This window comes from Vicugna pacos, chromosome 11, assembly GCF_048564905.1.
Source record: "Vicugna pacos chromosome 11, VicPac4, whole genome shotgun sequence".
NCBI classification, from domain to species: domain Eukaryota; kingdom Metazoa; phylum Chordata; class Mammalia; order Artiodactyla; family Camelidae; genus Vicugna; species Vicugna pacos.
In genome coordinates, this window is record NC_132997.1 from 73305679 (window position 1) to 73333009 (window position 27331).

The following is a 27331-nucleotide window of genomic DNA, read 5'->3' on the forward strand; positions in this document are numbered from 1 at the left end:
GGTTTTCAGTTTGAATTTCCACTGGCAGTACAGGAGAGAACGCACTTCCCAGAGTACTTACCAATAGTTGATATTATTTGCCCGTTTTTCTGTAGCTTTGTTTATCTTTAAGTACTCTGTAAGAGTTTTAGTATGTATATATTATATATATTATATACACACACACACATACACATGCACTGGATATAAGTCCATATGAGATATATGTCTTTTGAATAGGTTTTATATGTTCTTGCCCCATTTTGCTTGCTTTTCAACTTCATTTTTCCTATCTCTTGGAAATATTTAAAATTTTATGAGGTCAAATTTTGCTAATCCTTTCTCTTGGGAATTAGGTTGTGTTGTTCACTTGCTAAGCTTCCTGAGACTTGTGTCAGTCAGCATACCTTTGGTTACAATTCACAGAGAACTCTCTCATTTGCTTTAAACAATAAGGAAAAGATATTACCTCTGATATCAAAAGTCCCAAGTTAGGGAAGCTCTAGAGTTGGTTAATTTGGTGGCTCAACAATATCATCAACAACCCTGGCTTTTTTCCCTCTTTAATCTTCATCTTCAACAAGTTGACTTGGTTAGCTCTTCTCATGGGAACTAACAGAGCGGCTGCTCCAGCTGGAGGCATGCTGGCCAGACACACAATGTGCAGCTTAGAGTCTCACCTTAAGAGTCCTTTCCAACCTTTCTCCCACACCTCAGCAGATAACCCCTCATGTCTCATTGGCTAGAGTTACATCATATGATCATACCTAAATTAGTCACTAGCAAGAAAAACGAGTTTGCTACAAATGGCTAGACTAATCAGTGTTTACTTCTGAAATACATGGAAGAAGACTGAGCAATTGAACAAAATTGAGGTCCTACCAACCAAGAAAAATGATCATTCAAGGGCAACCAATAGTATCTGGTAAGCCAAAATTATAAAGATATCTTTCTATATATTCTGCTAATAATATATATATATGATATATTATCTGTGTGTACGTATGTGTATGATTTCTAGCCTTTAATTCTGTCTAGAGTTTATATCTATGTCTTGTGAGGTCAGGCTCCAAATCAATTTCTTTCCCATAAAAGGTAAGCCTATATTCCAAAAACCATAATTTTCATACTGATTTAAAATTCTGCCTTTATCCTAAACAGGCTTCACATATTTACGTAGATTTGTTTAAGGACTAATTATTTATTCTACTGCCATATTGGTCTAGTCCTGCCCTGTTTAAATTACTCTATTTAATTATTAAATTATGATGTGGAAAGACAAATACCTTCTTATTGTTTTTTCCTAGAATATTTTTGCATATTCTTAAAGATTTTATCTTCCTTTTGAACCTCAGAATTAGCTTGTCAACTTCCATTTTAAAAATCCTTTTACCAGATAGAAAGTTCAGAAATAACACACTTATGGTCAATTAATCTATGACAAAGGAGGCAAGAATATACAACGAAGAAAAAACAATCTCTTCAGTAAGTGGTACTGGGAAAACTGGACAGCTACATATAAAAGAATGAAATTAGAACATTCTCTAACACTATATACAAAAATAAACTCAAAATGGATTAAAGACCTAAATGTAAGACTGGATACTATAAAACTCCTAGAGGAAAATATAGACAGAACACTCCTTGACATAAATCACAGCAATATTTTTTTTCAAACCAGCTCCTAGAGTAATGGAAGTAAAAACAAAGATGAACAAATGAGACCTAATTAAAGTTAAAAGCTTTTGCACAGCTAAGGAAACCATAAACAAAAATGAAAAAACAATCTATAAAATAGGAGAAAATATTTGCAAATGATGCAACTGACAAGGAACTAATTTCCAAAATATACAAACAATATATACAGCTTAATATCAGAAAAACAAGCAACCCAGTCAAAAATTGGGCAAAAACTTAAACAGACATTTCTCCAAAGAAGACATTCATATGGCCAAAAGGCACATGAAAAGATGCTCAATGTCGATAATTATTAGAGAAATACAAATTAAAACTACAATGAGGTGTCACCTCACACCAGTCAGAATGGCTATCATTAAAAAGTCTACAAATAATAAATGCTGGAGAGAGTGTGGGAAAAAAAAGGAACCCCCCCTACATTGTTGGTGGGAATGTGAATTGGTATAGCCATTATGGAGGACAGTATGGAGATTCCTCAAAAACCTAAAAATAGACTTACCATATGATCCAGCAATCCCACTCTTGGGCATATATCCAGAGAAAACCATAATTTGAGAAGACTCATGTTCACAGCAGGACTATTTACAATAGAAGACATGGAAACAACCTCAATGTCTGTTGACAAATGAATGGATAAAGAAGATGTGGTATATATAGAGAGAATGGAATATTACTCAGCCATAAAAAGGAATGAAATAATGCCATTTGCAGCAACATGGATAGACCTAGAGATTATCATATTGAGTGAAGTCAGACACAGGAAGACAAATATCATATGATGTTGCTTATATGTGAAATCTTAAAAAAATACAAATTTTATTTACAAACTAGAAATAGACTCTCAGACACCGAAAACAAACTGTGGTTACCAGAAGGGAAAGATGGGGGGATAGATTAGGAGTTTGGGATTAACAGATAGATATTACTATATACAGAATAGATAAACAATAAGGATCTACTGTATAGCACAGGGAACTATATTCAGTTTCTTGTAATAAGCTGTAATGGAAACGAATCTGAATATAGATGTACATATATATGTGTATATACATATACACATATGTATATGTATAACTGAATTGCTTTGCTGTACACCTGAAACTAACATTGTAAATCGCTACACTTCAATAAAAGATAAGAATTTTTTCAAAATCCTGCTACTTTTATTGTAATTGCATTATATTATTATATTAATTTTGAGAGAAGTTTTATCTTTATAAAATTTGGGTTTCCTCATTTCATGTCTTTGCATTTGTTGAGGTCTTCTCTTTTATCTTCCAGTAGAAGTCTGTATTAGTTGACCATAGTCTTGGAGTTCCCACAAACTGTCCCTAACTGTGAAAGACTTCTTCTGTACATGTTTTAGGATGTAGTTTCCTCTGGTTTTATTTCTCTGTGGATATTCTCTGTGGATGTTTCTCTCTGTTTTTTACTTTCCTCTGCAAATTTTGTTCTCTTGATTTTATTTTTCTTGTTTTCCTATGTTGGCGTGCACCTGTTCTTTCATAGAGAGATATATAGATGTGAATGTGATGATGGCAGTGGATATGGATACAGACAGACAGATATCTTTTCTGTAACCATGGGATTTTTAGGTAGAAGATAAGGTAGATTCCTGTGCTCAAGCTGTCATTTTGATTGACTGGCATTTCTTTATATTAACTGATAAACTGATTGTTGAGAAGTTTCAAAGTATAATGTTCATTTCTTAGACAAATATTGAGGGTCTTTTCACTTCTGCCCCAAAGTGCTTAAATGAAATGTATTTTGGAAGATAAGACTGTAATACACAAAAAGTTATACACTTGGGCTTCTGCTGCATACACCTAGACTGACAGGTGAATTGCAGTGTTGGTGACAAGTAGATGAAATGTGCCAAAAAGGCTCTTTTCTTTGTTGTAGCTTAAAGCACTGACAGATGCTACCAAATTGGCAAATGAAAATTTGGAAAGAAGCCAGCTGACCACAGAATCTTTACAGGATTATTATTGGCAGATAAGGTAGGTTTTATACCATTCATGTATTCATCAAGCATTTACTAAGTAACTTCTTTAGACAGAGTATTGTACAATGCTATTGAAGACATAAGAAAATGACAAAATCTTTACTCTTCAGGTAATTGAAGCAATAATTTCAACCTTTTGTAAAGACCTATTTTTGTGTAAAAATGTATCACAGAGGTGTCACATGGAAGTAGTTGTAGTTTTAATATCTATTTAAAAAAATGATGAAAAACTACTATGGGTTTACTAATACTTTTCAATTGACTTGGATTATATTTATCTCAAGTGTTTGTATATATTTGATAATTAGTCCACATGCACATATGTGCAAGATACATTATCATTAATTCAGTCTAAAGATTATACTCAAAGAGCATATAAGTGTAAGGACCTTTGTTAAAAAGTGGTCTACAAGTTGGGAACCATTGGCTGATAGACAAGATGAGATATTAGGAAAGAATGAAATAACTGGAAAAGTAATTCTAAGACAACACATGATTATGTGTCATGGAATCTCCAAAAGCAGGAAAGCTCACTGGGAGATACTTATTGGGTAGAAACTTAAACTATGTACAAAGAAATGACAGCTATCTGTCTGTGAAAGTATTTGATAGTTAAAGAATTTCCCTGACTCCCTGCCCATTTACCTGAAATGGTTCTACAAACTCTTAACCACTAGAGGCAATATGTTTTAAATAATTGGTTTCCCAGAATAACCTAGTTAAATGCAAACAGTATCACTTGAGAAACTTGACATATGCCTTGTACAAGTACTGGCACATAGTGAGCGCTCAGTAAATATTAGTCGAATGAATGAGTGAATGAATAGAATGGAATTAATTAGTATTTACAAAATAATAAATTAGTATTATTTATAAGATTAAAACTTAAATCAAAGAACAGTCATTGGCCATAATGAACACAGAATAAGGAAGGAAGGACTGAGAAACAAAGAATATGGTAGATACGTAGGTCTCAACGAACAATCATGTAATGATGTAGTGATGCTTTATGGGATATAAAAACACAGAGAGGGTTGAAATATAAAACTTCTAGAATGGAGTAAAGAATGGAGAAGGGTAAGTGTGATTAAAAATACTTGCACTGACCAAGAGGAGAGTAAAGGTAAAGCTTAACATTAGACTTTGATAAATCAAGGACTTAGATTCTGACTTACAGTCTCTAAAGGAAGAGAATGAAAAGATACAGCTTTCAAATCAATGGAAGAGGAAAATGGGATAATAAAAAATACTCAAGCAATCAAAAGAAGGTTAAAAAAAATAGAGACAAAGGAATATAGAAACAGATGAGACAAGTAGAAAGTTTGAAGACAATGGTAGAATAAAACCTAAATATATCTAAATGGGTTAAGTGATCCATTTTTACCTAGATTGATAGACTGGATTAAAATAATTTTTAAAAAATCTGATTATGTTATTTATATGTTATTTATTAGCACATAAGGATATAGAAAGAGAATAAAATAAGAGAAAAAATATGCCATACAAACACTAACAGAAGAAAGCTGGCAGAGTATGATAATATAAGGTAAAATAGATCTTTAAGGCAAAAAGCTTTACTAGAGATAATAAACCACATGAGAATATATGATTTAATTCACATGTGTGTACACACACATAATATACATATAGCATACAATAATATGGCTTCAAAATATATAAAGAAAAATTTGACAAATACAAGGAGAAATAGCAAATTCACAAATGTGTGGGGCAGTTTTAACACACTTCTAGTAATTGATGAAACTAAAAACAACAAAAAAACTCAGAATATAGAAGATATGAACATGATTAATAAACTTGGCTAATAGGTATATTTGCAGAATATTGCACCCAACAACTGCAAAATACCACTCTCTTCAGGAACATACGGAACATTTACAGAAGTTGACCTTATGTTATCTCAGTAAGTCTCAAAGTCTCAGTATATTCAAAGGATTTAATTCATTCACTGCAGAAACCCAACACAAAAAAACAAAAAAGGTTGCTAGGAAATCTCCATATGTTTGGAAATTAAGAAATACATGTCTCAACAATCTATCAGAGAAGACATCATATTGATAATTGGAAAATATTTTGAATTTACTGATAAAAAATGAATATGTATCAAAATTTGTCAGAGCTAGAATAATTCTCAGAGGAAATTTTATTTAATTACATAGAGAAAAAGAAGGAGGTAATGGATGAGCTAAGCATTCTTCTTAAGTTAGGGAAAAGGATAGAAGAAATGAAATAAAAAGAACAGAAGTTAGTAAGAAACCTAGGATAGAATCAACAAATCCAAAAATTTGATAAAAATTGATAAACTCGAGCAAGGCTGATGAAAAAAGAAACAGCACAAATACACAATATACAGTATCAAGGAAAAAAAAGGGGGACGTTACTACCGATGCTGTATACTTTAAACACCTTTATGTTAAAGAATATAAACATTTACATGAAAAGGACAAATATCTACAAAAATGCAACTAACTAGAATATATCCAAGATAAGGAAGAAGAAGGGAAAAAAATATATAGTTCAATAATTGTTAAAGAAATCAAATCAGTAATTTGAAACCTTTTGGCAAAGAAAACTCCAGGCTCAGATGACAAAACTAGAATTCTATAGAACATTTAAAGTGGTGATTCTCAAAGTGTGGTCCCCAGAGGGCAGCTTCAACTTCACCTGGAAACCTGTTAGATATGTGAATTGTCAGGTCTACCACAGACCTCCTGAATCAGAAATTCTGGGGCTGGGGCCTGGCAATCTGTGTTTAACAAGCCCTCAGGTGATTCTAATGCACAATAAAGCTTGAGAACCTTTGATTTAAAGATAACTTCTATTTTTCAAAAATTCCCAAAGAGTAGAAAAAGAGACCACATTCTCAACTTAGTTTATGAGTTTATTTTATCTTTGAAATTAAATCCTAACAACAATACAGAAATTATTGCAGCCCAATTTCATTTGTGAAATAGATACAAATACGCTGAACAGAATTTTATCAAATAATGTAAAAGCTAGGCTTATTCCAGGAATGCAAGGATGATTTAACGTTAGAAAATCAGTTGGGGCTGGGAAGGGATAAGTTTGGGAGTTCGAGATTTGCAAATGATAACCACTATAAATAAAAACAGATTAAAAAACAAATTTCTTCTGTATAGCACAGGGAACTCTATCCAATATCTTATAATAACCTTTAATGAAAAAGAATATGAAAATGAATGTGTGTGTGTGTGTGTGTGTATATATATATATTATATATATAATGTGTATATATAATATATATATATATATATATGCATGAGTGGGACATTATGCTTGACTAGAAATCGACACATTGTAACTGACTACACTTCAATTAAAAAAAGAAAAGACAGAAATGCTGAAAGACAAAGGGGAAAAAAAAGAAAATCAATCATTGTAATTCGCCATACTATATGTGTTTGCAAAGTGAAGAAGCCAGAATAAGCATCTTTAAACAGTATATTATTTCAGTATCCAAATAATCTGCTCCCTACCCCATCAGGCAAAGTATCTCAAAACTTGAAGCAATGGTTCTATTTGTTAATCTGGAAAAAGTGTAATAAATACACTACAGAATGTCTGGAAAATCTGGAAATACATGGATTTTAGCAGAGCTAAAATGTGAAAAATCTTTAAGTAAAAGAGGCATGACTCTCTAAAAGGAATTTCACTCTCTATATCAAAATGTGGGTAAAATGAAAAAAAAAAAAAAAAAGAAGAAGGTGGGGGATCCAGAAGAGTAAGTGCAATACATTCTTCTAGGCCATTTTTAATGGCCTACAGTCTAAGCCACTAACATATTTTTGATCTACCATTGTTATTGTAGTAATACAAAACAGCTCTATGATTTAGAAAGGGAAAAGGACTTCTCCCTTCTACGCAGTATATTACGGACTTGGAAACAGATAAAATCCCTTCGACAACGGCAAGGGTTTACAAGTACCCTAATAAAGTTACAGTTTCAGAGGTGAGTGGCTGCTCTATTGTTCTTGTAGGTCTTCTCAGGAGCTGCCCACGAATAATTAGGAATTCACAGTAACTGGGAAAAAACCCAGAAGTTAGACGACTATTTGATGTAGTCAACAAAGGACTTGCATCTTGAATATATAAACAGTACTTACAAGTTAATAAGACAACTCAATTTTAACATGGACAAAAATTTGAACAGAAAGTTCATTAAAGAAGGTGTATAGATGGCAAATGAACATATGAAATGATGCTCAACATTATGTCAACAGATAAATGTAAATTAAAACCACAGTGGGATACAGTACACACCTTTTAGAATGGCAAAAATCCAAAACAAAAAGAGAAGAAAGGAAAAAGTCAAATGCTGGCAAGGATGCTGATAGGCAGGGATTCTCATTGATGGCTGGTAGGAATGCAGAATGATACAGCCACTTCAGAAATGGTTTGGCACTTTCTTATAAAGTTAATCATAGACCCAGCAATCATACTTCTAGGTGGAACATATAAGTCATAAAAACATGTCTACAGGGGAAATAGTTACAAATTTGAAACTTGATTTGTTTATCACTTAAGCTATTTTTGTTTTTTTTTTAACATTTTTTATTGATTCATAATCATTTTACAGTGTTGTGTCAAATTCCAGTGTTCAGCACAATTTTTCAGTCATTCATGGACATATACACACTCATTGTCACATTTTTTTCTCTGTCATTTATCATAACATTTTGTGTATATTTCCCTGTGCTATACAGTGTAATCTTGTTTATCTATTCTACAATTTTGAAACCCCAGTCTATCCCTTCCCACCCTCTACCCCGCCCCCCACCCCGGTAACCACAAGTCTGTATTCTCTGTCCATGAGTCTATTTCTGTCCTGTATTTATGCTTTGTTTTTGTTTGTTTGTTTGTTTTTGTTTCTTAGATTCCACATATGAGCGATCTCATATGGTATTTTTTTTTCTCTTTCTGGCTTACTTCACTTAGAATGACATTCTCTAGGAGCATCCATGTTGCTGCAAATGGCATTATGTTGTCGGTTTTTATGGCTGAGTAGTATTCCATTGTATAAATATACCACCTCTTCTTTATCCAGTCACCTGTTGATGGACATTTAGGTTGTTTCCATGTTTTGGCTATTGTAAATAGTGCTGCTATGAACATTGGGGTGCAGGTGTCGTCCTGAAGTAGATTTCCTTCTGGGTACAAGCCCAGGAGTGGGATTCCTGGGTCATATGGTAAGTCTATTCCTAGTCTTTTGAGGAATCTCCACACTGTTTTCCATAGTGGCTGCACCAAACTGCATTCCCACCAGCAGTGTAGGAGGGTTCCCCTTTCTCCACAGCCTCTCCAGCATTTGTCATTTGTGGATTTTTGAATGGCGGCATTCTGACTGGTGTGAGGTGATACCTCATTGTAGTTTTGATTTGCATTTCTCTGATAATTAGTGATATTGAACATTTTTTCATGTGTTTTTTGATCATTTGTATGTCTTCCTTGGAGAATTGCTTGTTTAGGTCTTCTGCCCATTTTTGGATTGGGTTGTTTATTTTTTTCTTATTGAGTCGTATGAGCTGCTTATATATTTTGGAGATCAAGCCTTTGTCGGTTTCACTTGCAAAAATTTTCTCCCATTCCGTAGGTTTTCTTCTTGTTTTATTTCTGGTTTCCTTTGCTCTGCAGAAGCTTGTAAGTTTCATTAGGTCCCATTTGTTTATTCTTGCCTTTATTTCTTCTAGGAGAAAATTTTTGAAATGTATGTCAGATAATGTTTTGCCTATGTTTTCCTCTAGGAGGTTTATTGTATCTTGTCTTATGTTTAAGTCTTTAATCCATTTTGAGTTGATTTTTGTATATGGTGTAAGGGTGTGTTCTAGCTTCATTGTTTTACATGCTGCTGTCCAGTTTTCGCAACACCATTTGCTGAAGAGACTGTCTTTATTCCATTGTATATTCTTGCCTCCTTTGTCGAAGATGAGTTGACCAAAAGTTTGTGGGTTCATTTCTGGGCTCTCTATTCTGTTCCATTGGTCTATATGTCTGTTTTGGTACCAATACCATGCTGTCTTGATGACTGTAGCTCTATAGTATTGTCTGAAGTCTGGGAGAGTTATTCCTCCAGCCTCATTCTTTCTCTTCAGTAATGCTTTAGCAATTCTAGGTCTTTGATGGTTCCATATAAATTTTATTATGATTTGTTCTAGTTCTGTGAAATATGTCCTGGGTAATTGGATAGGGATTGCATTAAATCTGTAGATTGCCTTGGGCAGTGTGACCATTTTAACAATATTGATTCTTCCAATCTAAGAGCATGGAATATCTTTCCATTTTTTAAAGTCTTCTTTAATTTCCTTCATCAATGGTTTATAGTTTTCTGTGTATAATTCTTTCGCCTCCTTGGTTAGATTTATTCCCAGATATTTTATTACTTTGGGTGCTATTTTAAAGGGGATTGTCTCTTTACTGTCTTTTTCTGTTGATTTATTGTTAGTGTAAAGAAAGGCAACTGATTTTTGAACATTAATTTTGTAACCTGCTACCTTGCTGAATTCTTCGATCAGCTCTAGTAGCTTTTTTGTGGCCCTTTTAGGGTTTTCTATATATAGTAACATGTCGTCAGCATATAATGACACTTTTACCTCTTCTTTTCCAATTTGGATCCCTTTTATTTCTTTCTCTTGCCTGATTGCTGTGGCTAGGACTTCCAGGACTATGTTGAATAGGAGTGGTGATAGTGGGCATCCTTGTCTTGTCCCAGATTTTAGTGGGAAGCTTTTGAGTTTTTCACCGTTGAGAACTATGCTGGCTATAGGTTTGTCATATATAGCTTTTATTATGTTGAGATACGTTCCCTCTATACCCACTTTGGCGAGAGTTTTTATCATAAATGGGTGTTGAATTTTATCAAATGCTTTTTCTGCATCGATTGAGATGATCATGTGGTTTTTGTCCTTTCTCTTGTTGATGTGATGTATTACATTGATTGATGTGCGTATGTTGAACCAGCCTTGTGTCCCTGGGATGAACCCCACTTGGTCATGATGTATAATCTTTTTTATGTGTTGTTGGATTCTATTTGCTAAAATTTTGGTGAGGATTTCGGCGTCTATGTTCATCAGTGATATTGGCCTATAACTCTCTTTTTTTGTAGTGTCTTTGCCTGGTTTTGGTATCAGGGTGATGGTGGCTTCATAGAATGAGTTTGGGAGTATTCCCTCCTTTTCAATCGTCTGGAAGAGTTTGAGAAGGACTGGTATGAGTTCTTCTTTGTATGTTTGGTAGAATTCCCCGGTGAAGCCGTCCAGTCCTGGACTTTTATTTGTAGGGAGGTTTTTAATTGCTATTTCTATTTCCTTTCTAGTGATCGGATTGTTCAAGTGTTCAGTTTCTTCTTGATTCAGTTTTGGTGGACAGTATGTTTCCAGAAACTTGTCCATCTCCTCTAGGTTATCCGGTTTGGTTCCATAGAGTTTGTCATAATATTCTCGTATGATATTCTGTATTTCTATTTTGTTTGTTGTAATTTCTCCATTTTCCTTTCTTATTTTGCTAATTTGTGCTCTCTCTTTTCTTCTTTGTGAGTTTGGCCAGAGGTTTGTCGATTTTATTTACTTTTTCAAAAAACCAGCTTTTGGTTTGGTTGATTTTTTCTATGGTCTTGTTAATCTCTATTGTATTTAATTCCTCTCTGATCTTTATTATTTCCTTCCTTCTGCTGCTTTTTGGGGCTTTTTGTTCTTCTTTTTCTAATTGATTCAGGTGGTGGGTTAACTTGTTTATTTGAGATTGTTCTTCTTTTTTGAGGAAGGCCTGTATCGCTATAAACTTCCCTCTTAGCACTGCCTTTGCTGTGTCCCATAGGTTTTGAGTGGTTGTGCTTTCATTATCATTTGTCTCAAGGTATTTTTTAATTTCAGCTTTGATTTCCTCATTGATCCATTGTTTTTCAGTAACATATTGTTTAATCTCCATGCTTTTCTTTTTTTCTCCTTTGTTTCCCTGTTGTTGATTTCCAGTTTCATGGCATTGTGGTCAGTAAAGATGCTTGAGATAATTTCTATCTTCTTAAATTTGTTGAGGTTTCTTTTGTTTCTAAGTACATGATCGATCCTGGAAAATGTTCCATGTGCACTTGAAAAGAATGTATATTCTATTTTTTGGGGGTGTAAAGCTCTGAAAATATCCACCAAATCTAGTTTTTCTATTGTAGTATTTAATTTCTCTGTTGCCTTGTTTATTTTCTGTCTGGAAGATCTGTCTAGTGATGTTAATGCAGTGTTAAAATCTCCAACTATGATTGTATTCCCATCAATATCCCCCTTTATCTCTGTTAGTAATTCTTGTATGTACTTAGGTGCTCCTATATTGGGTGCCTATATATTAACGAGTGTAATATCTTCATCTTGTATCACTCCTTTAATCATTATAAAATGTCCTTCTTTATCTTTCTTTATGGCCTTTGTTTTAAAGTCTATTTTGTCTGAAATCAGTACTGCAACACCTGCTTTTTTGGCTTTTCCATTTGCATGGAATATCCTCTTCCATCCTTTCACTCTCAATCTATATGTGTCCTTCTCCCTAAAGTGGGTCTCTTGTATGCAGCATATTGAAGGTTCTTGCTTTATTATCCAGTCTGCCACTCTATGTCTTTTGACTGGAGCATTTAGTCCATTAACATTTACAGTAATTAATGATAGATGTGTGTTTATTGCCATTTTGAACTTATCTTTGCAGTTGAATTGGTATATCCTCTTTGTTCCTTTCTTCTTCCTTTTGTGGTTTGGTAATTTTCCTTTGTATTATCATGGATTTTATTTAATTTTTGTGACTCCCTTGTAAATTTTTGACTTGTGGTTACCCTTTTTTGTAAATCTATTAACCTATACCCATTTTTATTAAACTGATAATAACATGATCTCAAACCCATCCTAGTGTTAAAAAAATTTAAAAAAAGAAAGAAAAAAAAATTCTATATTTCCCTGCCTCCCTCTCCCACTCTCAGTGATTTGTATGTCTTCTTTTGTAATTTCGTGTTTTCTTTATTTGTAATTCATGAGTTATCACCTTTCCAGTTGTACGTTTCTCATTTCTGTAGCATCCTGCTGCTTTTCTATTTAGAATAGCCCTTTCAATATTTCTTTTAGCATGGGTTTAGTGTTGCTAAACTCCTGCAGCTTTTTTTTGTCTGTGAAACTCTTTATTTCTCCTTCTATCCTAAAGGATGGCCTTGCTGGATAAAGTATCCTAGGCTGCATCTTTTTTTCATTCAGGGCTTTGAATATATCTTGCCACTCCCTTCTGGCCTGTAGTGTTTGTGTAGAGAAATCAGCTGAGAGCCTTATGAGGGTTCCCTTGTAGTTTACTCTTTGCTTTTCTCTTGCTGCCTTTAGAATCATTTCTTTATCCTTGACTCTGGCCATCTTGATTATGATATGTCTTGGTGTGGGTCTATTTGGGTTCTTCCTGTTTGGGACCCTCTGAGCTTCCTGTACTTGTATATCTGATTCCTTCTTTAAGTTTGGGAAGTTTTCAGTCATGATTTCTTCAAAAACCTTTTCAATTCCCTTTGATCCTTCTTCCCCTTCTGGGACCCCTATTTTGCGAAGATTGGGGCGCTTTATATTATCCCATAGGTCCCTTATGCTATTATCATTATTTTTTATTTGCTTATCTTGTAGTTCTTCTGAATGGGTGCTTTCTGTTGCCCTGTCTTCTAGATCACTAATTCGTTCCTCTGCATTAACTAGTCGGCTTTGCACAGCTGTTAGATCATTCCTCATCTCTGTCAATGAGTTTTCCCATTTTGCTTGGCTCTTCTTTATAGCTTCAATTTCATTTTTGACATATTTTATTTCTCTAAGCATTATCTCTTTTAATTCCTTCAGCAATTTGATCACTCCTTTTTTGAAATCTTGATCTAGTAGGCTATCGATGTCTATTTCATTGAGCTTTCTTTCAGGGGATTCCGCTTGTTCTTTTAATTGGGAAAGGTTTCTCTGCTTCTTCATCTTGCTCATACCTCTCTGGCACTGTGGTTTATGGAGTATCAGTTGTCTATTTTGGATCTTAAGGATTTTATCTATCTAATGCCTATTTAGGAATACAACTTAGGAGAAAAAAAGAAAAAAGAAAAAAATAAGAGAGAGAGAGAAAGATTTTTAAAAGAAGGGAGAAAGAGGGTTTGAAAACAATGTATAATGAATAACTGAAGAGCGGGTTGAAGCAGAGTATTAATCGGGTGGAGATGTCCTTTTAAAACCGTTAAAAAAAAAAGGGGGGTGGGGAGATGAATATATGTGTTTGAAGCCTGTGTCTAATCAATAACAGGACATCAAAACCCAAGAGAAATAGAAATGAATTAAGAAGTAAAAATTAAGAGAGTAATTGAAAATAGAACAGGTAAGAACAGATTAAAACAAAACAAAACAAAAACAAAAAACAAAACAAAACAAAAAAACCAAAAAAAAAAAAAGGGGGGTTTGTCGGTGTTCTCCTGGAGTGTGTGTGCTTTTAATGTGATGTCCTTCTGTCTTCGTCCTGTTTTGGAAGCTCAGCTTGTTTTCATAGGCCCTCCGTTGGCGCCCTCTTCTGTGCTGCTCCCAGCACCTGTCGGCAAGCAGATCGCGCCTCCTCCTAACACGGGGTCAGATGCAGCTCTCCTCTGCTGCGGACGGGCGGGTCACTGCCCCTCCGGATGCCGCAGTCAGATGTTGCAGACTGGCCAGGCAAGAGGGCGGGTCGTGCCCCTTCCCAGCACCTCAGTCAGGGGTTGTGTTCCTGCCCGACAGGCGGGGGGCCGCTCTCCCCCTGCCTGCGCTGCCGGTAGCTCCGCTGCTCTGTGCGGCTGCACGCTCTGCGCCGGCGCTCCGCCCCGTTTGGCGCTCTGCCCTGGTCGCGCTCTGTGGGTGGGTTCGGGGAAGACCGAGGGGCAGCCTTATCCCTGCTCCGAGCCAAGGCCCAGCTCCTTGTTTGTCTTTGTGGAGCAAGTTCTCTGAGGGACCAGGATGGAAGGATCCTATCTGCCCCGGGCTGTAGGCCCGTCTCAGTCTGGCCTTTGAGGCTGCTGAGCCCTTCGGTGCGGATGCAGGTCTCGCCCCTGCCCCCGCCTGGGTGCTCAGCGCCGGAGGATATGGCGGCTGTGCCTGGGCCCCGCCTCTCTTCCCCTGAAAAGTTTCCGCGGGTTTTCAGAGATGGGGGTATGCACCCTTCCCCCGAGAGCACATCAACCTTGCTGTTTTATGGAGGGCCCAGGTTGTTCTGTCCTGTACACCCACAGCCTCGGCGCCCAGCCCCTTGCAGTCCCCCGGGGCTGCCTCCGTGCAGCCGCCCCCGTCCTCCGCCCGGCTTGTGCAGCCTGGCCCTGCCCGCCGCTGCCGGCCCGCGTCTCAGGCTGGGTGTCGGGGGGACGCTCTGTGCCCATTTAACTTAGTTCTGTCAGACAAGGGCTGCTCTGTACAGATCCGAGCCTTGGAGGCTCCCCCTCCGTCCCGCTGGCCTCTCAATTGGAGAGGGGAGACCCAGCGAGCGAGCGCCAGTCCTCCTTTGCCGCTCCCTCCCCGCGGGACCCGTCCCGCGCTGCTTTGCCTTTTGTTCTTTCTTTTTTCCTTTTCTCCTACCAGATTTTTGGCGTCTTTATCTTTTGAAGAGGGCGATGATCTGTTGGAGTTCCGCAGGTGCTCTGGTTGGCTGAGTGGGTCTGTAGATGTGGGTCTTGGTGTATTTGTGGGAGAGGGTGACTTACAAGCGTCCTTCTACTCTGCCATCTTGCCCGGAAGTCCAAGCTATTTTTGTTTTAAGCTATGGAATAACTGGTTCCCTCCCACAACCCATTGTCCTGGGTCTTTTGTTTCGCAAAACTATGAAACATTAGTATAATTTCAAGCAATTAAGAAAGATATTTAGCTTTGCTGATTTTTTTTTCCTGCTGCAGTGGTTTTTAACAGGAGTGCTTCTGACAGTTTCTAAACCTAATGTAGCATGGAATTTTGTTTATCTTAGATTTCTGAATTCATGTAAACTTGCTGACTTGGCCCTAATCTTTTACACCAGTCTAAAATACCCAGGTATTATGAACCCTCTTTCAGAAAAGCAGAGCCGCAGGTGCCATAAACTTGTTCAGAACTGGCTCTGGACCAATATTGCCTGCCACCTAGCCTTATTCTCAGTTCTAAACTCCAGTCCCACTGGAGGCTCTGCGTTTGTTCTTTTTGATCTTCAACATTCAGCTTTCCCAGTGAACTTTGGCTTGGGCGGCCTCTCCACATTGTTTCCACAGACTTCCAACCCAAACCCCCCAGTTGGCCCCAACAGGACTAGCTAGCCCCTACTACCCTAAAATGGGGTATTTAGCTTGAGCTAAGTATCATTCTGATCAACTAGAAAAGATGTTGGAAGATGCTCCTGGGAACTGCATTTCCTGGCTAAGTTTGTTACTTGTGACCTCACCACAAGCCTTCACCTTGTGTACGTAACTGAATAAACTTGTAGCCAGGCCTACGGGAAAGACAGTACTTACAACAGGAAGACCTGGGACCTAGACACGAAGCTCAGATTGTCTTTTCTTCCTGTGTTTTGTTTTGGGTATACTGAATTTGTAAGTCTTTGAGATATCCCTAAAAAAGGAATGAATGGGCAGCTCGATGTATGGTTTGTGCTAGAAAGAAAAATGTGGAATTCTGTGGCAGAGTAACAGTAACTGAAGCTGCACCAGTGCATTGAACTGCGTAGGGGGAGGGTGGAGCGGGAGGTGAGGAGAGCGCCGGGAGCTAAGTCTTGAGAAGCTGCTTTGGATGGCTTGGCAGAGGAGGGGCAGAGAAACGCCAGCAAGACTGTTTTGCCACAGCGACAAAGAAAGGGGAGTATTTTAACTAGGAGGGAGTGGTTAACAGTGTTTAATGCTTCTAAAAAATCCGTTAAGTCTAGGACTAAAAGTGTTCATTGGACTTCCTCACATGGAGGTTACTGATCGAGAAACTAGAGCAGGTTTTATGAAGTGATGGTGGCAGAATGAAGTAGCAGAATCATGGAAGATAGAAGGGTTAGCTGGTGGCAGTAGTGGCAGTAGTAGTCGTTAGTGACGCTAACCGTAGCAGCAGTAGTAGTAGTGGTGGTAGCAGCAGCAGCAGTAGTTAGTGGTGGTGGTGGTGGTAGTAGTAGTCAGTGGTGGTAGCAGTAGAAGTCGTTATCATACTGACAATTTCCTTAGACTGTAAAATTTTTGTTGTTAAGAGATTGTGTGTGTGTGTGAGTATTGGCAAGATCACTAACAACTCTCAAATAATTGCATTATTTCTGCTTTAAATAATTCTATTATTAATTAGGATGAAAGTGAATAAATGTGGTGAACAAAAACAGGAAGAACTGTCAAAAATGCCTGAGACTAAGAAGAAAACTGAAGGAAAAGCATTTAAGAATGGGGAGAAACAGGAGGTATTTATATTGCAAAATAACATTCAACTCATCCTAACTAGTTATAATATTTAATTGGCAAAATAGGGAATCTTGGTATTTGTAACAGTCACCCAACAAAATGAAAAATATAAGAAATAAAAGTTTAATTGTTAAGAATAATTGTCCTAAGCAATGAACTTACCTTGTAAATTATATATTTATTTTTGTTTCCAGAGCTCTTCTTATTTAGCTTCAGAATTTGATGAAATGGATATTGAAAGAATAAAGCCACAACTTTCTTTCACAGCAGAATTAACAGACTTATCCAGGTGTTCACTGTAAGCATTTTTACAGGATTATTTCATTAATATATATTGTCTAGTAGTTGTGTTGTTTTTAATAATGTTAGATTTCTTGAGTGAGTATATGCCAGGCACTTTGCTAAGTTTAAAAAATACATTTGCACATTTAATTGCCACCGTAGCCCTATGGTATTATCCTCATCTTAAGGATGGTGGTCACACTTGAAATTCATGACTGAGGTGGGACACAAATCAGTTTGGTTTGATGACTGGTTTTTGTTTTGCTCCGGTAGTAATTTTTGTTGAGGTATAGATGGTGGGATATAAAGCCACTGTAAAAAAATGAGATTATGTGGTCGCCCTTGCTTGTTAAAGGAGGACCCTCGTGCTTTCATAGAAAGGACCCTCTGGGGAATTTCCTACTTTGACAGTACAAACTTCTTTCCTTCCCAGCTGTGAGTTCTTCCTTGAGCTTTAAGGTTTTCCCCCTGCTCCTAGGACGTCCATGTGTAAACAGGCATCATGCCGATCCCCACCCCTCCCACCTCTGGGCCTTTGGATCTCATCCGCCTTAGGGAGGATATGGCAACTTGGAGCCCTGAACTAGGCACAGCTTTCAGCGTCTCTGTCCCATGGGACACTCCATACCAGTTTGTCTTGGAGTCTGTGAATGGGCATCATTTAGCAGTGCTGGAAGATAGTGGTGCGTAACAAATACTTGTGTTCACTAAATGAATAAATAGGAGCTTAAAGTTTTAAATGAACACAAAGAGTAGCAGAGACAAAGGCACAACTATCATGACCTTCTCTCTGACAAGAGCAGTACAGCAGTGAAGCAGTGTTTTCTCTGTTCTGCATCTACTTCCAAAAAGGGCCCGAGATAATTTATTATGCAAGACACACATACAAAAGGACTGTCTAAATGAGGATAAGAGAACAGGAGCCATCAGACGGAAGTTGGAAGTAAAGAGGAGGAAGATATTTGTGTTGGAAATCCTAGGCTAGAACTTAATGAAAGTCAAGGCGAAATATGATGCTTTATATCTTTTCAAAGTTATTGCTATCATGTGGCATGGCTGTCATTATCCATTTAAAATGTCCTGTGGAGTAAGAATTGATTCTCCAGAAAAGAATAATACACTGTTATCAAGGATAGAGATGAAAGGAGTACAGGTATTAAAGAAAAATTAAAAAGAGTTTACAGGAGAAGAAAAAGGCAAAGTTTCATGAAGATAAATATAATCCTGAATTAACAAATCTGCATAATCAGTTCATAAGCTCATTATTTAGACTACTTTCAGAGGGCAACGTAAAGGACAAATTTTACTAAACTATTTGTTCAAAGGTACTTGAGAGGAACGTCAAAAATAGCTAAGAGGGAGATAAAAGAATATGTAATCTTTTGTCCCCTAACCTTCTCAGAAGATAAGAGAGAAGATGGGCAGTTACGGGGGGCAGGGAGATACGGGGCCCATAGTGTCATTAGGGTGGAGATAGGAAGGGGGTTTTACGTTTCAACCTAGGGCTTATCGTCCAACCAGTCTTCTACCCTCTGAAAAAGAGGATCAAGGATCAAGTCTTAAACATCATTAGGTCAGTTGTCTTGCCGCTGAGAAGACATTCAATAAATGTTGGCTGAGTGAACGAATGAATGAATGGATGGAAGACTCTGTTTAGGAGTTTCATATCATTGAATGGATCCATTTTTGAAGTGTTTTCATAGATGCTCCAGGAAAGTAACCTCACTAGTTTGCCTGTCTGATCTTTGGGTTCAGAGAAAGAACATCCTGGAGAAAGAGGCTTTACAACCTAAAGCCCAAAGGGATTCACAGAGACCTTTAAGAGGACACAGCAAGCCTGTTGACTTAGAGCCACCTCCTTGAAGTTACTGTTTTACATGGTGTGTGTGTGTGTGTGTGAAAATATTTTTGAATTCTTGATTCAGACTCTCCCACCCCCGTTCCTAAGTCCCTCAGTTTTCTCCTCTCATAAGACATCTTATAGTGGGTAAGTGCTATAGTCTCTTTAAGTTATAATTTAGTAAAATCAATAACTGAATGATTTGTACTACCCTGATTTTAGTCCTTTTTCTATTTTTGAGTAAGTATCTTTTTAAAATAACATTTGACTGAGTAAGAGTGGCTTTTATCCACATATAGAGAATGATATTTGGCTTAACAATGGCATTTGTCCTCTAAATTGATCATGTTTTAATACGTTGAGGTACCTTTTGAAAAGAATAACATTTTATATCTGGTTTGCTTTTCATGGATTCATTAAAAGTTTGTTTAACTTTTAGGCATGAACAAAAGAGGAGAGCCAAAATTCAGAAGCTTAAATATTTTATTAAAATACTGTACAACAATAAACAGGTTTCTTGCACTTCAGTATCTCCCCTACAGTTTGATTTTAAAGTCATGTTTCAGCAAATTTTCAATATTCAGTTAATATATTGGCCTGAAACAATTTGCTTGGAGGTATGCACTGTCATTTAATTTTGTATCTTATGTCATATGTCATTTTAAATTTCTTGTCAGATACTATTTATTATATGTGATAAGTGATTTCTTTTATATTAAGAGATGACTAATCTATATGGGTAAATAAGATATTTAAAACATATTTATAATTCATCAATAGTCTTTTATGTTATAACTACAAAATTATTTGATTTGTTCTAAATATTTCTATTCTTTCCTGCTGAAATTCTTACCAACCTTAGAAGTACAGCATTATTATTCATTTATTAGTGAGATGGAAGATGGTTGTTTGAAGTATGAGTTTTATAGCCATTGTGAGTGTTGATTTCTCCAAACTGCCCCCTCCCTGACTTGGGGTGATTTCAGTCTTTTGATATGTTTGTTCATCTGTTTTAAAATTTTGGATCACTTAAAGAATCTGGTGAAAGAAGACACATACTCCAGACCCCTGATCCCTGCCCAGAGACCCCACCGTAAGAATTCCTGCACAAACAGAAAAAGAAAATAGGATGATGGAGAAAAATCAGAGACAATAAAGGAGTCTAGACAAGAAGTCTTGGTGACTAATATAAGGGTTAAACTTGCATCTAGACCTGAAGGAAAAGTTAGGAGAGAATAAAGATTTGTGTACGTGAGTGTGGGGTGGAGTTTGAGGAGTAAGGAGGAGATTATTATTACAAATCTAAGTCAAAGTTATTGTTACAGTGCCTAAGATAATTTTGAGCTATCCCTGATCAAAGGCTGTATTCATTCTGTTCATCTGTGCTGTCAAGTTACTATCTTAAAATGTACCTCTGTTGAAATTCCTATTTAAAAATATACTGAGTGTACTTTCCTATTACTGTACCTAAAATAAATTTTGATATAATAATGCAACCACTTGAAGTTTAAAAATCTGCCCCCTTCCCAAAATAAATACATATTTTGAATCCTTTACCATCTCATCAATTAGCACATAATCCTAACAAACTAAGAGTCAGGGAAAGAAAGGAATCCTATCTAGGGATAAATTGTACCATTAGCAGCTGCAAAAATTGCAAAATAAAGCTATATGCCTTAGATCAACAGATTCTAATCTACATTTCTAATTTACTTCTCACCATTCTTCTTTATTCTTTCCTCATTTTTTCTACGTTGTACTTTCAGTGAGTTATCAACTGTTTCTTTTACATTTAGGTTTATGAAAAAAGTAAAAGGACAACCTTACTAGCAAAACTATATTTACCTTTACTTAACAACACAGAGCTGAAAAGCAAAAGTGTTTTGGAATATGTAGAGTTTAGCTCTGATGAGCTGGTCATACCTGCATATGGAGAAGTAGGAAGCAGTAAGTTCATTAAAAGTATTTCTTCCCCACTATTTCCTTCATGAGTTCCATTCCCTAAATGACCCTTGTTTATATGAGTAAAGAATCCTATAGTTATGGTATTAGGTTAGAAATGAATTAAATTCTCCTTCCAGACATTAAACTAACTTTTAAAAACTGTCTTGAATCAGATCTTTGGGAAATCTAAAATTTGGAATTAGTCCCTGTGCTTTTTTGAGGTCATCTGAGACAAGAGCACTATGCTTTCTGGAGTGTGAGCTCTGCTCCTGAGTGGGTGAACTGCTTTGCCTCTGCCTCTCCTTTAGTAGAGCCTGAAGGTGCTCTGGGACATGCTGACTCATCTTTCAGCTGCATAGGGGAGGGGGAAGAGTAGGAAAGACAAAGGAAGAGAGAAAAGGGGAGGAAAGAAGAAGGGATGTTTTTATTTATTTGTTTTTCTTTTCTTTTTTTTTTTACTATTTGATATATTTTTATTGAAGTATAGTCAGTTTACAGTGTTGTGCCAATTTCTGGTTTTCAATTGATTTTACTCCTCATGCAATTAAATATAAGTCAGCATGTCTGACCGAACACTGTCATTCCTCTCCTTCTCCCAGCTCCCTTCTCTTTCACCTTCCTAGGGGTTTTGCAATTGCTGTGTCCATCTGGTGAAAAAGTATGAATGAGTGAACAAGGAGGAGAGAGAAGAAAATAAGTAGGCAAAAAAACTGGGAGGAAGGACAGAAAATGAGGGAGGAATATAGTCCGCTTAGATGGAGTCCAGGTGAAGACAATCATTGGTTGTGGGGATCCAGGAGAAAAGACTCACAGGGAAAAATTTAGGGAGCACAAAGAACTTGGCAGAAGGTCCATGCAGTATTGTTAAGCTGTCTGGAGACTGAGAAAGAAAATGAAATGAGGGAGAAAACTCAAGAATGTAGAGAGAGGAGACACAGAGCAGCTCTTTTTCTGCTGCCAGTGTTTTTTTCTTGCTGGAAGCCACTCCCAGAAAGAATGGTTTAAAAGCTACTAGTCAAAAGAAGAGGAAAATACAGATGTTCGTCTCTATGTGTTCAGATAAATCTTTTCCTCTCTCTTTGGTAGTCTGTTTGAAGCAGTCTGCCTTGAAGAATCTTAGATGGGAGGCAAGGGAGAGCTCCAAGATTAGAGCCTGGGGTCAGCATAATCTGTGTTCCTGGGGTTGCACAAGTAAAAGTTAGGAAAAAACACTACAATGCGCTCAAAAATGCATGCTTTTTATGCCTTTTATACAGATGTGCCCTTTCTTCTTGAGGGGAATGGAACAGAAGAACTTTGTCTTTTGACATCAGGAAAACTAAGCTATTGTCTATCGTGGGCCTTGGATGAAAATGGCATTTCTCTCACACCTGTGTCACAGTCATCAAGCTCTGCTTACTGCAGGTAATGAACGTTCATGCTTGAAAAACAATGCCGGTCCTCAGCAAAGCATCACACAAAACCTACAAAAGGGAAAACTCTAAGAACAGGACAAATGGTTTAACTTACTTGGACGTTGCTTTATTTTTTATTTGTGCTCATACATATATAATATATTATATATTTTATTTATAATAAAAGTTATAAAATTACGAATAAAGGCAATAAGTTTCTTTATACGTAAGAGAATGCATCTCTTTGGTGCTTAGGATTAGAGTCACATGGATGATGAGAGAGGCAGTTCCATAGCCCTCACATTGTGGGCAAAAGCCAAGACTCCCAAGGATTTTATTTCTGGGGACTTTGTATCTCCAAGTCACTCTGGATTATGAAAGAATCATTTATGTGTTATCAATTTGCTGGAAGAAATTGTTGGACATAGAAATTTAATCCAAGTCCCAGGACTTCTTAGAGGAATTGGTATTTTCTAGACCATGCCCACAAACAGGATTACTAGAAATACAGTAAAATTCTATAAAAATGATGATAATGCTGGTTTTTATATTGTGCCATGTTTGAGTGAAATGATAAATATAAAGGTCCAAATAGATTTCATCATTTAACAATTAATGAATGATGATAACAAAAAGATAGCCTTTCCCCTCCCCATCTAAACACATACTTTTAAAAAACATGGCTATATCCAACTGTATGGCATTATGGGAAAGGTAGAACTATGGAGAGAGTAAAAATGTCAGTGGTTGCCAGGGGTTAAGAGAGAAGGATGAATTGCAGGGCACACAGGATTTTTAGGACAGTGAAAATACTCTGTGTGATACTGTAATTGTGGATACATGTCATCACATATTTGCCAAAACCCACGTAATGTAAGTCAGCAAGAGTAAACCCTAATGCAAACCATGGACTTTGAGTGATAGTGATGGGTCAACACAGGTTCATGGATTGTAACAGATGCAACTCTTATTGCAACAAACATGATAAATAAATGCAGGATGTTGATAGTGAGGCTGTGCATGTGTGAGGAGTAGGGAGGCTTGTAGAAACTATTTTATGATTAATTTTGCTGTGAACCTAAAACTGCTCTAAAAAAATAAAGTCTGTTTTGAAATTAAAATAAACTAATATTAAAAAAAACATTGCTATAAATAACTTGGATTAAACAGGAAATGAAAACTGAGATTAGAGACTATTTTTAAAATAACAATGAGAACACTGTCTATAAAACCAGTGGCATATAGCCAGTGTCGTAGTGAAAGTTCATCAGTGCTTTTCTTGGTAAATAAGAAAGAATTTTACAGAAACTAGAAAAGAAGTCCTAAACCAAATGTCAGTGGTACTCAACAATTGATGTTGAGGAAACTGAGGTAGTGGTTGTAGTTTACTTATCAAGAAGTTTGAAAGAAAAAAGACTGAAAATAAGAGAGAGAACAGAATCAAAGTATGGATTTCTTAAAAATTGGAGCAACTCTTATGTTCTAAAAAGAAGTGATGAAATCCATGGGAAAAGAGCCAGAATATATTAGAAAGAGTATGAGATCCTTCAGAGTCAGGGAGATGATGAACTAGAACACAAGTGAGTAGCTGTGGTTCTAGAGAAGAAGAAATTTCAAAGCAGAGAATGAGACAGAAATCACTCTGCAGACAGAGAATAATTTTGATGGATGTCCTTGTTTTGTTAAATATATGATGTCATCTTCTTAAGAGACCTGGAGGAAGGCTTTTTAGGAGAAAAATGGACAATTAATAAAGGTAATTCATTTTGGAGCTAGTGAATAAGCTTTTAATACGCTGAATCATTATTTTCTTTTGTTTCTTAGTCTTTCCCTAGCATGGTCCCAATTGCAGCTGTTTTTAATCCTTGCCTCATACTATTCTTTGCCTTTTTATAGGAGTCAGATGTTTGTTCTCACTCTAAAGCTAACTGTTATACAAATAATTTGGAACTTTCCTTGGTCCCTTTTAGGATTCTGCTGACATATTTATTTCCTTTTCTTACATTGTCTTCAACTTTTCCATCTCCCTATGCTCTACATATTTTATATCCAAGAATCCTTCTGGGCTTTAACACAAAGAAAAATCCAAACATTTGATTAAACCCTGAAACCTCTGTTTGTTTTTCCTGTCCAGGTCCTCATATGCTGGTCTGCACACATTGCCTCCACTTTTTATTCACACATTTCCTCCCTAACCCCACTCAGTTATTCCTGAAAGCTACCGAGGCCTTTCTGGCCACATTCATTGGCCTGTCCTCATCATTTTGCTTCTTGAAGTCTCTTCTCTCATAGCTTCTGCGATGCTGCACTTAACCATTCCAGTTACTTGGGAACTCAAGTTTACAAAAGATGGAAAGCAATTCTGTGCAAGATTGGGACAGATGACAGGTTTCAATAGGGAGTGAATTGCAGGAGAGGTTTTCAAAGTTCAGAGCCCTTTCTGAAGTTAATTAGAAGTAAAGCTTCACAGCTGGGGCCTCTGAGATCGGAGAGGGAAATAATAGAACTCTCCTCCACAGCCCTATAGTTGTGGGAGCCCAGCGACTGGGATGTGTGCTCCAGAAGGCAAGACTGACTTCTGAGAGTCAGAGCATGGAACCAGAGGAGATCGTAAAGAATTTGTTTATTCACCAATTCAGGCACTCATCCACTCATTTATTCACAACTGCTGACAGAGCTAGAGATAAAGCAGTGAACCAAAAATCTTAGAATGGTTTAATACCACATTAAGCACACCCCTCAAATCTCAGTTATTCTTGTGTGGAGTATTTGTTTAACACAGTTTTGAAACAAACATGTTTAGTCTTTGTATATCTGAAAACATAATTTTTCCTCATTCTTTTTTTTTCTTTTTTAACTTTATTATTTTTTAACTTTTTTTTATTGGGTTATAGTCATTTTACAAGATTGTGTCAAATTCCAGTGTAGAGCACAATTTTTCAGTTATACATGAACATACATATATTCATTGTCACATTGTTTTCCTCTGTGAGCTACCACAAGATCTTGTATATATTTCCCTGTGCTGTACAGTATAATCTTGTTTATCTATTCTACATTTTGAAATCCCAGACTGTCCCTTCCCACCCCCCTCCTTCTTGGCAACCACAAGTTTGTATTCTATGTCTATGAGTCTGTTTTTCTGTTTTGTATTTATTTATTAATTAATTTTTTTAGATTCCACATATGAACGATCTCATATGGTATTTTTCTTTCTCTTTCTGGCTTACTTCACTTAGAATGACATTCTCCAGGGACATCCATGTTGCTGCAAATGGTGTTATGTTATCAGTTTTTATGGCTGAATAGTATTCCATTGTATAAATATATCACAGCTTCTTTATCCAGTCAGCTGTTGATGGACATTTAGGCTGTTTCCATGTCTTGGCTACTGTAAATAGTGCTGCTATGAATATTGAGGTGCAGGTGTCTTTTTTAACTTGTTCTTAAATGATAGTTTAGATGGTCATAAAATTTGAGGCTGTTATTTATTTTCCCTTAGCACTTTGAAGCTACAATTGCATTATCTTCTGGGATTCATCATTGCTGTTTGTAAGTCGCTGTCAGTCTAAATGTTGGTGTTTTGTAGACAGTCTGTCTTTTCCCCCTGGTAACTTTAAATTTTTTTTTGCTTAATTCATAGAGACAGAGACAGAAGTTGAGGGGAGGGAGGAACGGAGAGTTATTATTTAATGGGGACAGAATTTCTGTTTGGAATGATGGAAAAATTCTGGAAATATAGTGATGGTAGTTGTACACCACTGTGAGTATACTTAATGCCACTGAATTGTATTATTTGCTTAGCATTTGGTTGTGAAGGAGGGGGCCGAGATGACAGAGAAATTTTGCCATAGCCCGCAGCTAAACACCTTTAGGGACATCTGGGGGAATCATTATAGCAAGGGCAGGAGTTGTTCTGAGGTTTTTATTAGTTTATTATGAGGCAGCAATCAGGAGACTACCTCAAAATACAGTTATGACCCAATTTGGTTTTGGCTTTAATGGGATAATTCACTCTCCCTAATCTATTCTTGAACATTTAAGCTGTAGCTCAGCCTTTGTTCTCTAAGGGACTTGGGCTAAGATTCTTCCCATTAGAAGGAAAATTCAATACATGATGACGTTGAGGGTGTTAGGCCCTAGAGATTTCTTAGGACAAAGACATTAAAGTAGTTCATATGTGAGGCCAGACATAGGAATTAAAGAAGGGAAGAATACTCAAACTTTACCTAGTTGTAGTTTTGCTTTTATCCTATCATACCAGGCATTGGCTTTGTTAGCAATATCTTCCAAAGATTCATCAATAAAAATATTAATAGATGCTAATGGAAAGTAGTGTGAAATGTGTATCCATATTTGGGCTGACATTATTGAATCTGGGTCAGAACCATATTTCTGGAATCCTAGTTTATGGACTGGAACTTTTCTTGAGTACTTGATAGAAAGGATCTTAAAAATCTTCTTATCCAAGTTGCTGTAATTCCACATGAGGAAACAAATTATCTATAAAGAGAGAGATGAAATAACTGGGTTAATTGGTGGCTGAAAAGAAACCCTTACTGTTTAGGGTTGAATTCCTTCTGCACTTAGCCTATAGTTGAGTTCTCTAAGGCTGCATTATGAATCTAGCCTGTCTTTTATAATAAGCTCTCTAACTTCCAAAGATGGCCTCACATGACCAAATAAAGGTATTCTTCTGGCACGTACTTCTAATTAATTGTATCACATACTCTATATTATGTTTTAACTGTAAAGATACAACGTAAAGA

The 27331-nt window shown here is 36.6% G+C and overlaps 1 protein-coding gene across 14 annotated transcripts in view; it reads left to right on the forward strand.

Moving 5' to 3' along the window:
- Window positions 1-27331, forward strand: part of CC2D2B (coiled-coil and C2 domain containing 2B) — a 91814-nt gene that overhangs the window by 19383 nt on the left and 45100 nt on the right. For 13 of the 14 annotated variants that reach the window (XM_072971688.1, XM_072971681.1, XM_072971691.1 and 10 more), the window contains 7 exons: window positions 3580-3677; window positions 7533-7673; window positions 16993-17101; window positions 17297-17400; window positions 19664-19841; window positions 21021-21171; window positions 22425-22572. In XM_072971688.1, the coding sequence (XP_072827789.1) occupies window positions 3580-3677; window positions 7533-7673; window positions 16993-17101; window positions 17297-17400; window positions 19664-19841; window positions 21021-21171; window positions 22425-22572 (929 nt within the window). Of the gene's footprint in view, window positions 1-703; window positions 905-3579; window positions 3678-7532; window positions 7674-16992; window positions 17102-17296; window positions 17401-19663; window positions 19842-21020; window positions 21172-22424; window positions 22573-27331 lie in introns of those variants that run through there. The other variant, XM_072971694.1, reaches the window with a different exon arrangement.